At 44.3% G+C, this 14,262-nt stretch overlaps 1 protein-coding gene and 1 long non-coding RNA gene across 6 annotated transcripts in view; both read right to left on the bottom strand.

The window, feature by feature from the left end:
* Window positions 1-14,262, bottom strand: part of LOC106586745 (DDB1- and CUL4-associated factor 6) — a 62,847-nt gene that overhangs the window by 34,146 nt on the left and 14,439 nt on the right. For all 5 annotated transcript variants that reach the window (XM_014174319.3, XM_014174320.3, XM_014174321.3 and 2 more), the window contains exons 3-8: window positions 13,929-14,021; window positions 12,541-12,726; window positions 12,212-12,325; window positions 11,655-11,790; window positions 10,595-10,806; window positions 8,175-8,268 (exon numbers count right to left, since the gene is read on the bottom strand). In XM_014174319.3, coding sequence (XP_014029794.2) covers window positions 8,175-8,268; window positions 10,595-10,806; window positions 11,655-11,790; window positions 12,212-12,325; window positions 12,541-12,726; window positions 13,929-14,021 — 835 coding nt within the window. The remainder of the gene's footprint in view (window positions 1-8,174; window positions 8,269-10,594; window positions 10,807-11,654; window positions 11,791-12,211; window positions 12,326-12,540; window positions 12,727-13,928; window positions 14,022-14,262) is intronic.
* LOC106586747 (uncharacterized) lies at window positions 281-8,166 on the bottom strand. Its single transcript, XR_001324245.3, has 2 exons — window positions 2,229-8,166; window positions 281-1,660 (listed from the first exon to the last, which is right to left on the bottom strand). It is a non-coding gene; the product is annotated as an uncharacterized LOC106586747 (long non-coding RNA).

The raw sequence follows: 14,262 nt of genomic DNA, 5'->3' as shown, positions 1-14,262 counted from the left end.
TGTTTATATCCCAGGACAAATTAGCTAGCAACAGCAAGCTAGCTAAATAGGACAAATAAGCTAGCAAGTGCAAGCTAGCTAGCTGAACTGCCATAAATATTTAATGCTTTTCGACCTGTCCCCAAATTAATACAATTGGTTCAGAGTTTGTTTTGATATTTAAACCTGCGCGTCATGATCGCGTTTGGTGTGGGGGGGGGGACAAAAAACATTTATGCATGATGGCACACATGCGCAGCCGGTTTGGGTTTCGTGTAAGGAGCACATAGCCAGAAGCAAAGGCATTGAATAATGTTTTTATTTTACCATTATTTAACTAGGCAAGTCAGTTAAGAACAAATTCTTATTTACAATGCCTGCCTACCCCAGCCAAACCCTAACAACACTGGGCCAATTGTGCGCTGCCCTATGGGACTCCCAATCACGGCCTGTTGTGATACTGCCTGGAATCAAACCAGGGTCTGTAGTGACGCCTCTAGCACTGAGATACAGCGCCTTTGACCGCAGCGTAAATCTAGCCTGGCCTAAGACATAGACCTAATGCCTGCGCATTATGTAAAAATAGTATTAGTTAGCTTGTCCACTATAACAACAAGTTCAAGCGTAACCAGATAAACTTGCTTTGAAGATAAAAACTACTTTCAGTGCGCACTTATCCCGTGTCCCTGTCACTAGAGTACTGACTTCAACTAGTTTTGGCTGCCATCTATTGGAAAGGAAAGGTAACTACACTGGACAGCTAGTTGGCAGAGTCAAAGTAGACTTTAATAATATATGCCATTTAGCAGACGCCTTTATCCAAAGCGAACTGGGTACATGGTAGTGAAAACAGATCATAGAAAAGGATTACAATTTTGATATCATGGATGGTCAGTCCTTGCTTTTGAGAGTGGTTACATTTCTCCAGCCCCATCCCTCAGCTTTTTACCGAAAGAGAAGCAGGGAGACTGTTTCTACTGCTGATTGCCACTTTAAGAAGTTAAGATGCAGATTAAATACACACCCAAATATGTTACAGATACTATAAAAATGTCCCATCACTCAGACATCCAGCACAGCAAACAATCAAATGTATTTACAAAAGACCCTTTTAAATCATCAAAATAATTACCACAGTGGTTATAGAGGGTGCAACAGTTCAACAACTCAGAGCAAATGCCAGTTGGCTTTTCATAGCTAAGCATTCATAGGTCGAGAGAGAGTCGAAACAGCAGGACCGGGACAAGGTAGCGCATCCAACTAAATAGGTTTTTAAAAAATAAAAATAATAATCAGTGGATAAACAATTCCACTCAGATTCCCTTTATGGATGGGTGTATCTTTGAATTAGCTGTTGAATGGCCTGCTCCTTCTCCATTTTCGGAACACCAGCCCACTCCCCCAAAGTGATCGATAGTATATCTCGGCTCGCACTGTTATCATTGTGATTCTGAGCTCTCAGGTTCATACAGCGAGTTAAGATCTTCACTGATCTCACTCTCCGTCAGCTCAATCTGTGGCTTTTATGGGCAGGACTCGGTTGTATACTGATGGTCGTGAGCGCAATTTAGCTGGGCCCCGAGCTCTTTAGTGATGGTCCCGTGGACCTCTTCTCCACCACAGCACAGGAACACTCTGGCACCCAGGGGTCAGTTTTGTATGCTGTACTAACTGTTCTTTCCTGTTGGTAGAAAACAATTAAGGCATCAATTAGGCTATAGTTATATTCAAGAATCACTGCATAAACTAGCATTTGCATGTACCTCCTCTGCCTCCTGCATTTCCTCCAGGATGAAAACCTTTGCAAATAGTCTGGGTAGCCATTTGCGAGCTACCTGTCTTGTACAATGTCAACACACACACACAGCAAATACAGGGACATTTATTTATTTGTCAGCAAACATTAGCTATGTCAACTTCAGTCTAGCTAAATGAGGTGGAGCTAACAAAACATTACAAAAACAAATCTGTCAACAAAATGTATTACAGTACTTGACTATCTGAGGTGGAAGCTAGCTACAGTAACTAACGTTATCTAATAACAGTGGTACACTGATAAACTGTGTTCCAATTTTAGTTGCAGTTTAACGTTAGTCGCTTGCAAATGTTATTTGCCGTGAGGGTGTTACACAAAACACTTGAGACGCAATTAACGTTAGCTAGTTATCTTCAACTAGAGTTGCAACAAAGTTGTCCAGTGACGTCTAACGCTAGCCTAGTCAACAACAGACATGCCTGGTTAACGTTACCTCTGGCTCCATTGCATTGCCTCCTCCGTTCAGTCGCTTTTGCTTGACTCCAAAGTCTGCGATGTTGATGATGGTCGGCCGGTAACCCTTAAATCATAACCCTCAATTTCAAATGGAGGCGCAAGCAGAGGGCTTAAACGTAGGCTTATGACTCCTTTCCATTCGGAAACTCCCGGTTGCTGCATCTTAAGTGCCCTTCATCGCGGAGTCTGCCTCAGCGAAATGCTGTCTGCAGGTCCTGCTAGCTCGAGTTGGGAGGTCCTTCCTCTTCCGGACATGGAGCCACTTCTTCAAAAGTTGTGCGTCCTTGGGCAGCCGATGGTAGTTTACCGAGAGTCATTTTTTGGGAGCCAATTCATACAGCCTGGCGCTATACAGTTCATGTTTGAATTACAACTTGTTGTTGCCATCTTCGTTGTCCGCACCTAACACGCCCTTCGAGTCACACTCCACGTACATTCATGGTGTATTAGAAGCAAAGTCAATTTGATGATTCCTGCCAGTGGCGCACTGGCGTCGGTCGTTACTATGGTAATTTAAAATGGCGTCCCCATAACTAAAAAAAAACATATCGGCGATCAAAATACTAAATATAGGTTTGTTTTGATGTTAAATGCACATGTTTAGTATTAGTGGACTGACTACATCTCTTTGCTTAGATGTACTTCCTAAAGCGTTTCCATTCCCCGTTTTATGCCTTGACATGGACTCAGAACATCCAATTCCGTTGTTTTTCTATGAACAATTGTAATTTTTAGTGTGAAAAGCAAAATAAATCTAAAACCAGGAAAAATAAGAGAAAAAAAAGTAGCAATTTGGAGGAAAGAAGGGGGGGGGGGGCAGTATTTGCACAGCCGGATAAAAAACGTACCTGATTTAATCTGGTTACTACTCTTGCCCAGAAACGAGAATATGCATATAATTAGTAGATTTGGATAGAAAACACTCTAAAGTTTCTAAAACTGTTTGAATGGTGTCTGTGAGTATAACATAACTCATATGGCAGGCAAAGACCTGAGAAGATTCCATGCAGGAAGTGCCCTGTCTGACAATTTGTTCTAATTCTAGGGCATCTCTATCAAAAATACATTTTCTAAGGCTTCCATTGGCTCTCAGAAGGCGCCATAAAGTGGAATGACGTCTCTGCAGTCTCTGGGAGAAAAACAGCAGGAGTTTTTGTGAGTGGTCAGGCTGAGAACAATGACACTGCAGTGCGCGTCCACGAAAGGACTCCATGTTTTTCTTTCAGTCTATGAATGAATATAACGTCGCCCGGTTGGAATATTATCGCTATTTTACAAGAAAAATCGCATAAAAATTGATTTTAAACAGCGTTTGACATGCTTCGAAGTACGGTAATGGAATATTTAGATTATTTTTTTTGTCACGAAATGCGCCCGCGCGTAACCCTATGGATTATTTCGAACCAAAACAACATTTGTTGTTGAAGTAGAAGTCCTGGGAGTGCATTTTGAGGAAGAACAGCAAAGGTAATCCAATTTTTCTTATAGTAAATCTGAGTTTGGTGAGGGCCAAACTTGGTGGGTGTCAAATTAGCTAGCCGTGATGGCCGGGCTATCTACTCAGAATATTGCAAAATGTGCTTTCGCCGAAAAGCTATTTTAAAATCTGACACCGCGATTGCATAAAGGAGTTCTGTATCTATAATTCTTAAAATAAATTGTTATGTATTTTGTGAACGTTAATCGTGAGTAATTAAGTAAATTCACCGGAAGTTTGCGGTGGGTATGCTAGTTCTGAACATCACATGCTAATGTAAAAAGCTGGGTTTTGATAAATATGAACTTGATTGAACAAAACATGCATGCATGTATTGTATAACATAATATCCTAGGAGTGTCATCTGATGAAGATCAAAGGTTAGTGCTGCATTTAGCTGTGGTTTTGGTTTTTGTGACATATATGCATGCTTTGAAAATGGCTGTGTGATTATTTTTGGCAGGGTACTCTCCTGACATAATCTAATGTTTTGCTTTCGCTGTAAAGCCTTTTTGAAATCGGACAGTGTGGTTAGATTAACGAGAGTCTTGTCTTTAAAAATGATGTAAAATAGTAATATGTTTGAGAAATTGAAGTTCTAGCATTTATGAGGTATTTGTATTTCGCGCCACGCGATTCCACTGGCTGTTGACTACCTTGCCCAGGGAGGTTAAGGGCCCCCCTTAGTTGTTTATTAACCATTATTTTATCAGGTATATTGACAGAAAACAGTGCACTACTTTCTCTTGTACACTAAGGAGCCAGGGAAGAGTTGCAGGGGAGAGGAGAAGAGAAGAGAAGAATGTGCTTAGTAGCTCGCACCTGTTCATTCTTTTAAAGTAGCCCTCATGCTACAGAAATGTTGGAGACTCCTGGTCTAGAGAATCCTTGTGTCACTCCCCTGACAGTATGAACAGTGCTGCCTGGGCCAGAATGAGTTAATGATATCAGGGTATTGCTTGCCATATAAGTCCCTCAATAGCCAACAGCGGACTACCAATCCACTGCATCATCCAGACATTATAACTGCTGACCTGGTGGGGAAAAAGTTCCCTTCTCCTTATTCTACAATACCCTAACATCGATAAAGGTCTGTGATAGCAAGAGACAGCTTCATCATAGTCTCAACTGGGCCCGGTATAAGCTGTGCGTCAGTGAGAGCTAAAGCTAACGAGATCCCCGTGGACAGAGATAGGCCCCGTTAGCAATGAGAGGCAGTGCTCTGTGGGAAAGATTAGAGCTGGAGGAGATGGAGAAGATTAGAGAGTTATCCGGGTGTGTGTGTGTATGTATATGTTAGATCCCTCACTTCCAAGGCAGTTATAGTCAATTAACTAATCACTGATCATAATCTTGATGTGATTGGCCTGACTGAAACATGGCTTAAGCCTGATGAATTTACTGTGTTAAATGAGGCCTCACCTCCTGGTTACCATATCCCCCGCGCATCCCGCAAAGGCGGAGGTGTTGCTAACATTTACGATTGCACATTTCAATTTACAAAAACCCCCCCACAGTTTGCGTCTTTTGAGCTTCTAGTCATGAAATCTATGCAGCCTACTCAATCACTTTTTATAGCTACTGTTTACAGGCCTCCTGGGCCATATACAGCTTTCCTCACTGAGTTCCCTGAATTCCTATCGGACATTGTATTCATAGCAGATAATATTCACATTTTTGGTGACTTTAATATTCACATGGAAAAGTCCACAGACCCACTCCAAAAGGCTTTCGGAGCCATCATCGACTCAGTGGGTTTTTTCCAACATGTCTCCGGACATACTCACTGCCAGTCATACTCTGGACCTAGTTTTGTCCCATGGAATAAATGTTGTGGATCTTAATGTTTTTCCTCATAATCCTGGACTATCGGACCACCATTTTATTACGTTTGCAATCGCAACAAATAATCGGCTCAGACCCCAACCAAGGATCATCAAAAGTCGTGCTATAAATTCTCAGACAACCCAAAGATTCCTTGATGCCCTTCCAGACTCCCTCTGCCTACCCAAGGACGTCAGAGAACAAAAATCAGTTAACCACCTAACTGAGGAACTCAATTTAACCTTGCGCAATACCCTAGATGCAGTCGCACCCCTAAAAACATTTGTCATAAAAACTAGCTCCCTGGTATACAAAAAAATACCCGAGCTCTGAAGCAAGCTTCCAGAAAATTGGAACGGAAATGGCGCCACACCAAACTGGAAGTCTTCCAACTAGCTTGGAAAGACAGTACCGTGCAGTATCGAAGAGCCCTCACTGCTGCTCGATCATCCTATTTTTCCAACTTAATTGAGGAAAATAAGAACAATCCAAAATGTATTTTTGATACTGTCGCAAAGCTAACTAAAAAGCAGCATTCCCAAAGAGAGGATGGCCCTCACTTGAGCAGTAATACATTCCTTAACTTCTTTGAGGAAAAGATCATGATCATTAGAAAGCAAATTACGGACTCCTCTTTAAATCTGCGTATTCCTCCAAAACTCAGTTGTCCTGAGTCTGCACAACTCTGCCAGGACCTAGGATCAAGGGAGACACTAAAGTGTTTTAGTACTATATCTCTTGACACAATGATGAAATTAATCATGGCCTCTAAACCTTCAAGCTGCATACTGGACCCTATTCCAACTAAACAACTGAAAGAGCTGCTTCCTGTGCTTGGCCCTCCTATGTTGAACATAATAAATGGCTCTCTATCCACCGGATGTGTACCAAACTCATTAAAACTGGCAGTAATAAAGCCTCTCTTGAAAAAGCCAAACCTTCACCCAGAAAATATGAAAAAAAAACTATTGGCCTATATCGAATTTCCCAATACTCTCAATTTAAAAAAAAAATCTGTTGCGCAGCAACTCACTGCCTTCCTGAACACAAACAAGGTATACGAAATGCTTCAGTCTGGTTTTAGACCCCATCATAGTACTGACACTGCACTTGTGAAGGTGGTAAATGACCTGGTAAATGTACACTACGGTCACAAGATGCAGGCCTCCTAACTGTCCCTAGAATTTCTAAGCAAACAGCTGGAGGTAGGGCTTTCTTCTATAGAGCTCAATTTTTATGGAATGGTCTGCCTAGCCATGTGAGAGACGCAGACTCAGTCTCACCCTTTAAGTCTTTATTGAAGACTCATCTCTTCAGTAGGTCCTATGATTGAGTGTAGTCTGGCCAAGGAGTGTGAAGGTGAACGGAAAGGCACTGGAGCAACGAACCGCCCTTGCCGTCTCTGCCTGGCCGGTTCCCCTCTCTCCACTGGGATTCTCTGCCTCTAATCCTATTACAGGGGCTGAGTCACTGGCTTACTGGTGCTCTTCCATGCCGTCCCTAGGAGGGGTGCGTCACTTGAGTGGGTTGAGTCACTGACGTGGTCTTCCTGTCTGGGTTGGCGCCCCCCTTGGGTTGTGCAATGGCGGAGATCTTTGTGGGCTATACTCGGCCTTGTCTCAGGATGGTAAGTTGGTGATATCCCTCTAGTGGTGTGGGGGCTGTGCTTTGGCAAAGTGGGTGGGGTTATATCCTGCCGGTTTGGCCCTGTCCGGGGGTATCATCGGATGGGGCCACAGTGTCTCCTGACCACTCCTGTCTCAGCCTCCAGTATTTATGCTGCAATAGTTTATGTGTCGGGGGGCTAGGGTCAGTCTGTTATATCTGGAGTATTTCTCCTGTCTTATCCGGTGTCCTGTGTGAATTTAAGTATGCTCTCTCTAATTCTCTCTCGCTCGGAGGACCTGAGCCCTAGGACCCTGCCTCAGGACTACCTGGCATGATGACTCCTTGCTGTCCCCAGTCCACCTGGCCGTGCTGCTGCTCCAGTTTCAACAGTTCTGCCTGCGGCTATGGAACCCTGACCTATTCACCAGACGTGCTACCTGTCCCAGACCTGCTGTTTTCAACTCTCTAGAGACAGGAGGAGTGGTAGAGATACTCTCAATGATCTGCTATGAAACGCCAACTGACATTTACTCCTGAGGTGCTGACCTGTTGCACCCTCGACAACTACTGTGATTATTATTATTTGACCATGTTGGTCATTTATGAACATCTTGGCCATGTTCTGTTATAATCTCCACCCAGCACAGCCAGAAAAGGACTGACCACCCCTCATAGCCTGGTTCCTCTCTAGGTTTCTTCCTAGGTTTTGGCCTTTCTAGGGAGTTTTTCCTAGCCACCGTGCTTCTACAGGGGTTTTAGGCTGGGTTTCTGTACAGCACTTTGAGATATCTGCTGATCTAAGAAGGGCTATATAAATACATTTGATATATAGGTGTGTGTGAATAAGACAAAGCGTGAGTGTGAGAGAGAAAGCGTGAGAGAGTTATTGTTTGTTTTTTACCAATAAAAACTAATGGAATTGAAATTTGGAAGGAGAGGGAGAGACAGGAGGCAATAGAGAAGAAAGGGAATAAGAGAGAAAATGTGTGTGTGTGAGATTCTGTGTACTCTTACCATCCCGCTCTCTCTCGCTCTCAGGACGAGCTCGTGGACCGGTGTCAGACCAGTCACCTCGTAAACGAAGACGCTTCACTGGGGGTTGCCGCAGCTATGGACACACACACAAAACATTAAAAAAACAGTCTGTCAAGTCTAAGCACAGTTAAAAATAGCATGCAAAACATGGCACAGTCCCTGTCCTATTTAGTACCCCCCCCACACACTCCTCTCTCTGCACTACAGTCCCTGTTACTGTCCTATTTAGTACACACACACACCTCTCTCTGCACTACACACTTTCCTCTGGCTGTCTCCAACACACAGGACAACAGGCTTAGAGCCAGGGAACTGGTCACCCAACACAGGTGCCTCTGCTCCTCCCCTGGGCACAGAACAAGAGGGGGACAGCCAGCTTCAGTGGAGAGAGAGATTTAGAACGTGGAGGAGAATGAGAAAAAATTCCACTGATACCATAGATAGAGAATGACAACTGCATAGAGAGAGAGAGACAGAGGTGGGGCAGCTAAGGAGAGAGAGAACAACAAAGGTGAGATGGTGAGAGGGCTGAAGGGGGGGAGAAAGCGAACCCGAGCTCAAGTAGGGTCGCAAGGGTAACAAGATGATGGGTAAAGGAGGAAGAGGAAGGGGTGAGAGCGATGGAGGGCCCAGAAGAGAGAGAGAAAGAGGAGAGGCAAATTCCTTGGCAGGCCCTACAGTCCCCGTCCTGGTCTATTTTGGTGGGGTGGTTGGCGGAATATTGCCTGCGCCAGGCACTGTATTTGGAAAGGCATGTGGGAGCAGAGCTGGGTGAAACCAGACACCGCTGAACACACTATCCGACCGTGATCCAGCACATTTCTTACACCCCCCCCCACACCTTCCTCTATGCTGGCATTTAGTGTGCCCCCCCCCCCCCCCCCCCCCCCTTGCCCTCACCCCCCTTCTCTCCATTAAATGGAATTATCCCGCTCAAACTTTCTTTCTCCTCTTCCTCTCTCTTCCCCCTGACCTCTCAGGGTCATTCGGTCGTCTCAGTGCACCACCAGCAGCCACAACACAACACATTAACAGGAGATGCCCTGAGAGCACTTCCACCACACAACACATTAACAGGAGATGCCCTGAGAGCACTTCCACCACACAACACATTAACAGGAGATGCCCTGAGAGCACTTCCACCACACAACACATTAACAGGAGATGCCCTGAGAGCACTTCCACCACACAACACATTAACAGGAGATGCCCTGAGAGCACTTTCGTTGTGAGAGCTGCTCCACACAAAGCCAGCTCTGTCTGTTTACAATCAACATTACCTTGGCTTGAGAGTGCAGGAGTAGCTTACATTTGAGACCTGCAGTATGTCTGTCTAGCCATGTGTTTGTTTCTGCTCCCAGCAAAGTCCCATATGGACAACAAACATGGTACCGTGATAAAATCCCACAATCACTCATGTAAATGGACCATTAATGTTCTTAATACAGAGAGTGTACGGGAAAAAAACACTGAAGTACATATACACCAATGACTGTATATGTGACATGGAAAAAGTCATTGCCCAGGTGACACCATTCATTCCTATGAAGACGCAATAGCTCACTTAAGCCAAATTAAATCGGTTAAGAGGGCCTCTCATGGATACAACATGCGCAGTTTGAGCTCACAGAGATATAATTTGAGCTACTCCAGGAAGTGAAGTTGCAGGATAGATCAGTGCTGCACCTTCTCATTGAGGAACTAATTTGAAGGCCAAACGGAATATTGCAGGCTGCCACTATCAACTAAATGATCCTTATAACTTATTGTGTGCGATAAATCGGTTGAAATACATACATCTGGTGTATTAGAAGCAATTATTAGTACCGTGATTGTCTTCGTAAACATTGTTTAATTTACGCCAAGATTGACCACGAAGACCGCCATTCACTATAATGGGGAGGTCCAGTTTTCTGCAAAAAATGCCCGAGTACCGCGGTTGGCCTTGAACTTCCGTGGCTTCAATGAGAGGGGGCAGTCATTCTCGCCTGGTATACACAGACTTTCACAGAGGGGCATACACAGTGCACACACACACGTATCCTAGCCTGACTGTGTGCAGTGGTCTTTTCCCTGTGCTCCCCTGAGGCCTGTTCTCACTGCAGCACAGTGTGGATCTCTGTGACCAGCACTCACCCTGCCTGCCTGCCGTTTCATTGTACCGCATCACAGATGGTACCCAACAGTAACAGACTCAACCAGCTACACTCAACCCCGACACTGCAAGTATGCACAATAACAAGGATCATTTATGATATGCACACAACAGTGTGGTTATACAAGATAAATATTTTGTTTATGGAGAACTGTCCAAACCAAATTTGTCACTTCCGTTTGCATACAGAAACACCTCATATTTAGCTCAAATCACAATGGCGGTGCCTCTGCCGCCCTCTCACCTCCTCCCTCCTCTCCTCGGACGGACCCTTCAGCTCTCGGGCCTGGTCATTATTGGGGTCAAACAGGTAGACGTAGTCTGAAGAGTAGCTGACCAACACCTCCTGTCCGTCCCCGCTGTAGCAGAGTGAAGTCACACGACACGACTTGTTGGACAGGTGGGCCGGAACGAAGCGCACACACATGCCCGTCGTTCCACGGCCCATGTAGTTACCTGGGGGGGGGGGGGGGGGGGGGGTTTAGTGAGACAGTCAAAGGCAAGCAATGGGGAATGACATAGGGCAGTGTTGAGTGAGTAGTTGTAGTAAGTCATTAATAGCGTAACTCAAAATTCACTTGTTTGATCAAGTTGGCTCCAGACTCTGATCCAAGGTCAGTTTTGCATTTCTCTTCCCGAAGGGTTAAGGCTTTGGTAGGACGAACTTATCCTAGAATGTGTTTCTAAACACTAACAATAATGTGGATGCTACCATGATTACGGATAGTCCTGAATGAATCGTCAATAGTGATGAGTGAGAAAGTTCAAAACGCACAAAAATCCTACCCCCATGACATGCTAACCTCTCAACATTACAATAACAGGGGAGGTTAGCATTTCTGGGGGGGGATGATAATTATGCGTCTAACTTTCTCACTCAGCATTATTGACGCTACATTCAGGGCTATCTATAATCATGGTAGCATCCACATTATATGTAGAAGCTTTTGAAAACAAATTCCATTTTTACTTACAATAAAAGTGACTCCAAAATGACACTACATTATTTACCATTCATTTCTATTGGGCACTACCTTTGTTCCCCTAAAATGTAGGGACTATGTACAACATTTCTAAACGTTCACCCGATATGGATGAAAATACCCTCAAATGAAAGCACTTTAACCTCAGTCATTGTATCATTTCAAATCCAAAGTGCTGGAGTACAGAGCCAAAACAAACCAAAAAATGTGGCAGTGTCCCAATACTTATAGAGCTCACTGTATCTACTGATGGAAATTCAGGCAACAAAGACAGACAGACAGACCGGGAGAGCTACATGAGAAGACAGAGATGGTTGTTACCCGTAGCCCTGGTCCCCAGCATGCGTCTGTCATAGATGCGTACGGAGCTGTCGGAGCAGCCCACCGCTAGATAATAGGGCACCAGCGGACTGATAGAGATAGACGTCGCCGCCCGCCGACAGTTGATCAGGATGTCCTGGTGAGAGGAAGAGACAGTAAACAACACCACCACCACCACCGTGGGCTAAAAATCTGAAAAACTGGAAAAAAAGGTGTGATATGATATGATTTAAAAACAATATAAAATAAGCAGATTTTTTATTTTTATTTAACCAGGCAAGTCAGTTAAGAACAAATTCTTATTTACAATGACGGCCTACCACGGCCAAACCCAAACCCAAATGACGCTGGGCCAATTGTGCGCCGCCCTATGGGACTCCCAATCACAGACTGTTGTGATACAGAATATGCCGACATTAAAACACAGGTCAAATAATAGATAAAAAGTAAGAGAAAAGTCTTGATTGTTGTTCTTTGTTTGATGGTTTTATGTTCAAAATCAATACAAATTTAGATTTAGAAAAATAAACATTGATTTATTTCCCCTCCTTCCTTACATCTTTGCAGTCCTCTTTAGTACAGCTGGTCTTCGTGCGCAGGTCAAACCAGCGCACGGTGCCGTCCTCCCCACACGACAGGAACGTATAGGGGTCGTTGGGTACCGTCATAATCTAAAAGGAGAACAGGAGGAGGAGAGTGCAGCAAGAGAGGAAGGGAAAGAAGGAGGTGGCAGAGGACAGGAGAAGGAAATGAAAAAGGGAGGGAGAAGGTGAAAAAGGAAAATGTGAAGAAAAAAAATAAACACTTGGGTAGCTCCCTAAACCTATTTTCAAATCAGGCACACAAATCTGGTACAAACAAGTTGAGAAACTCTTGTGTACAGTACCTCGTAGGCTGTTCCGTAGTGGCAGGTGAACTGGCACTGCCTGTTGATGTCGGGGCTCTTCTCTGTGTGGGTGTAGTAGATGATACCATCCCCAGAGCACGAGATGATCTGCTGGTCACTGGTCTGAGGCATGAACTTAGCACTGAAGATGTTCGCCCGGTGACCCGACCGTATGGTTGCCTTAACCTGAGGAGAGTTCCAGAGAGTAGTGTGTGTAGCGAGTTGCAGTGGTGTGTTTGATTGTGTTCGGTTCTATAGGTGTGTCTCCATCTCTTGGTATCCTCTTCATCTGCATTGAAGACTCCTGGGATGAGTTGCTCCCTCTTCTGACTAAAAGGGAAACCTTGGTTCTACTCTCCCATGTCAACTCAAATCACCAAAAAACATTCTGGTCAGTTGAACTGTGTCCAACTTCTTTTACCAGGTAAGTTGACAGAACATTCTCATTTACGGCAACGACCTGGGGAATAGTTACAAGGGATAGGAGATCAATGAGCCAATTAGAAGCTGGGGATGATGAGGTGGCTGTGATGGTATGAGGGCCAGATTAGGAATTTAGCCAAGACACCAGGGTTAACACCCCTACTCTTACGATGTGCCATGGGATCTTTACTGACCACAGAGTCAGGAGACCTGTTTAACGTCCCATCCGAAAGACTGCACCCTACAGAGGGCAATGTCCCCAATCACTGCCCTGAAATAGTGTCTCCTGCTAGCCCTCCAGCACCACTTACAGCAAGCAGCATCTGGTCTTCCATCTAGGACCAACCCTGCTTAGCTTCAGAGGCAAGCCAGCAGTGGGATGCAGGGTGGTGCTGCTGACAGATGCTTATCAAATGTAAATTATTGGACAAGATTGTAAAATAGAAGAGGGTATACATGATGCATAGCTGGGCACTGAAAAAAATCCTACAAGAATCCAATGCACCCAATTGACCAAGGTCATGTTCCACTTCAACACAAGAGACCCGAGAGGTTGGATCAGCAATTGTTCATTTTCAGAATCTCTCACCAGCCAATTTCTTTGACTGTTGACTAAGCTGATGGGAGGTTTATAGATGTCTACTCACTGTCAGTTTTTTTCTCTGTCCGTCTTTATCGGCGATAAAGATCTTTCAGTAGGTAAGTTCTCCTCCATATAATGAGCACTATCTACACATCCAATCCATTATAATTTCACCCCAGGTCGACCATGTAACTGTATAATAAAAACAGGATGTTGGTGATGTAAGGTCATATGTTTGAATGAATAATCTGTTTTCTGTTTTGTGTTTCCAACCTAACCTGCACACTTTTTTCATAATTTTTTTTTTTTACCTGCACTGTTTTATTATCACATCTTTTTTAACAAAAATTATTTTTTAACTAAAATCTGACTGACACCTTACCTTTCTGTTGTATGGGTTTGTGATGACCAGGTTGGTATCGTCCGACCCTGACAAGATGTACTCCCCGGTATCGTTCCAGGATATTGTATTGACCTGATTGGGACAAAATACAGTGTGAGTTCACTCTTGGCCTCAGCACATCATCATAATAATAATAATAAAAACAGCTTTTTGTCTAGAACTGTGGAATTCGGCAGGGTAGCCTAATGGTTAGAGCGTTGGGCTAGTAACCGAAAGGTTGCAAGTTCGAATCCCCGAGCTGACAAGGTACAAATCTGTCGTTCTGCCCCTGAACAAGGCAATTAACCCACTGTTCCTAGGCCGTCATTGAAAA

Source organism: Salmo salar, chromosome 25 (assembly GCF_965601325.2).
Source record: "Salmo salar chromosome 25, fSalSal1, whole genome shotgun sequence".
NCBI lineage: Eukaryota > Metazoa > Chordata > Actinopteri > Salmoniformes > Salmonidae > Salmo > Salmo salar.
Note: the sequence above shows the minus strand (reverse complement) of the source record. Positions and strands in the feature narration are given on the sequence as shown.